Source organism: Salvelinus sp. IW2-2015, linkage group LG6.1, assembly GCF_002910315.2.
Source record: "Salvelinus sp. IW2-2015 linkage group LG6.1, ASM291031v2, whole genome shotgun sequence".
NCBI classification, from domain to species: Eukaryota; Metazoa; Chordata; class Actinopteri; order Salmoniformes; family Salmonidae; genus Salvelinus; species Salvelinus sp. IW2-2015.
Window position 1 is genome coordinate 5,076,563 of NC_036845.1, and position 2,784 is coordinate 5,079,346.

General features: G+C 41.2%; 1 protein-coding gene across 1 annotated transcript in view; it reads left to right on the forward strand.

The window, feature by feature from the left end:
• The window catches only part of tsnare1 (T-SNARE Domain Containing 1), a 122,392-nt gene that overhangs the window by 76,348 nt on the left and 43,260 nt on the right, over positions 1-2,784 (forward strand). Inside the window, exon 3 of the mRNA XM_023988463.2 lies at positions 1,819-1,896. Within this exon, the coding sequence (XP_023844231.1) occupies positions 1,819-1,896 (78 nt within the window). The remainder of the gene's footprint in view (positions 1-1,818; positions 1,897-2,784) is intronic.

The following is a 2,784-nucleotide window of genomic DNA, read 5'->3' on the forward strand; positions in this document are numbered from 1 at the left end:
CTGTGTTTTTGCAGTAGTTTGCGTGTGTGGTGTATAGGGCGAAATCAGCAGCTTCTGTATCAGTTGTTCAGCAATTCTCAACCTGTCGTACTGCAGTGTGAAGACGCATTTAATCACTTCCCTTTACACTCTCTTTATTGGAGAGGATTGTGCTGATTGACTGCAGTTTCGCGAGAACAGACACCTTGCTACGACATGTATGACATGATATATAGTTTTCAGACTTCTTCCACAAGCACTGAGAGACAGATTAGGAGACAGGGAGGAAAAAAGGCACTTATAACATTTGTCACATGACCTATCCTAAAGAAATGTCCCAGGACCTGGGCTACCCTTTTTATTCCCTATCTTAGCTTTCTCACCTTCTCTATTCTCTCCTGTCACTTTCCGCTCCTCCAACCCTCCCTCCATCCCTTGTATCTTTCTGTGCGCTTGCCAGCTGTCAGGCAGAGCAGCCAGGGACTCTGTCCAGTGGTAGCAGCCAGGAGCTCCCAGAACCCCCTTGCAGGGAAATGGGACACTAAGTGCCAGTAATGAATGTTGGAGGTACCCAATAAAATGTATGGTCCGTGTGTGCTGTTGTGTGTGTGTGTGCCTGTGTGGTGTGTGCTGTGTGTTGTGAGTTGACCGGTGTTGTTGCTGTGTCGTGTGTGTGTGTGCGTGCTGTGTGTGTGTGTTGTGTGTGTATAATCAAGTCATTTTTTCTCTCACTTCCGCATGACAACCAGGGGAAGATGTGTGACGTGTTTGTACAGTCCTAAGTGCCAAGGCCTTTTATAGAGAGTATCTTGAAGAGAGACATAGCTTCTTGGAAATGTCACTTTTTACAGAAAATGGGCTGTAAAAAGAGTTATGTTTCACTTAGAGAAATAATTAAACCTGTTTTAGAAACTAGAAGGTGTTTTCTATCCAAAGGTAATAAATAATATGCATATTGTACGAGCAAGAATTGAGTACGAGGCCGTTTGAAATGGCCACCTCTTTCCACTGCTTATACTTACTGCTGATTTTTGAGCCATAAGAGGTTTAATATGCAGACGTGTCGATCATATGTCTCAGTGAACTGCAAACCTTTCTTTTGTTATTCTGTATATCAGTTGTGGTTAAAGAGCACAGCTTAATGGAACAATGCTTATAGAATATGCAGGTTCAACATACTTCCTCTTTCTTTTCCCGTAATTTTTCATTCCAAACAGTAATCCCCCACCACCCATTGTCATTTTCACACCTGCCGAAACACTACTGGTAGTAGTTGGAGAAAAATGTCCAAAAATAACTTTCCAATTACAGTCACTTTAGTGGTCAGAATTAGACAGAGTCCGACCTTGGCCTGTGTTTTCTGTGTGCCTCTATGTTCTACTGCTGTTGCTCTTCACCAGTTGACAACAATCAGGCCTTTCTGGCATTCTCGCTCTGTAACATTCTGTCCTTTTGATCAGGGAGAATAGTCTTGCCCACATAACCCATCAGCTGGACTCACGACTCACAGCAAATTACTTCCTGCTCACTGCTATTACAAAAATACACATTTATGTTTTACCTGTCGTGACTACTGAAGTGGCAAATACATGATAAACAGTGTACATTCTCTCCGAGCTATTTAGCAGTTACCTAAGGTGTTTGGTTCAAAGTTGCTGGACCCGGATTACAGTCCTGGACAAGGCTAAACCCCAAATTCACTGTAACACATTTCATGATAGAACAGCTCTGTGGCTGTTGTGTTTTACAGAATGTTGTGTTTTACCTAAGATATCTGCCTTGTTATTGGTGTGTTTTTATAATGCTCCATCGAACTAAAATCATGTCTTCTTCTCCAAGCAACACAGGTCAGCTCCTCAGAGCTGCAAGACGTGTTTCAAGAGACCTCCTCCAACATTTTTCAGATCAACGCAAATGGTGAGTCTTGTAAATATGTTTGTGTGTGTACATGTCTGTGTGTGTGTAACTGTGTCTTTTCTGTTATACTTTTGATATAAACTCAGCAAAAAAAGAAACGTCCTCTCACTGTCAACTGTGTTTATTTTCAGCAAACTTAACATGTGTAAATATTTGTATGAACATAACAAGATTCAACAACTGAGACATAAACTGAACAAGTTCCACAGACATGTGACTAACAGAAATTGCATAATGTGTCCCTGAACAAAGGGGGGGTCAAAATCAAAAGTAACAGTCAGTATCTGGTATGGCCACCAGCTGCATTAACCTCTCTGGGATATGTGGGACGATAGCGTCCCACCTGGCCAACATCCAGTGAAAATGCAGAGCGCCAAATTAGAAAATACCTAAAGTTAAATAAATTACTATAAAAATTCAACTTTCATGAAATCACACATTCAATATACCAAATTAAAGCTACACTTGTTGTGAATCCAGCCAATGTGTCAGATTTCAAAAATGCTTTACGGCGAAAGCAAACAATGCTATTATCTGAGGATAGCACCCCAGCTAACAATCACAGACCATCATATTTCAACACTCCCGGCGCGACACAAAACATAGAAATAAAGGTATAATTCATGCCTTACCTTTGACAAGCTTCTTCTGTTGGCACTCCAATATGTCCCATAAACATCACAAATGGTCCTTTTGTTCGATTAATTCCGTCGATATAAGGGGATGATCTGTGTTCAATACCAGAGGAAAAACAATGTGTAGCATGCTTTCTGGTCATGCGCCTCTAACAAACAGTACACTTCACTGGAGCCTCATTTTAACATGGCTACTTCTTCATTTCTCAAAGGAAAAACCTCAACCAATTTCTAAAGACTGTTGACATCCAGT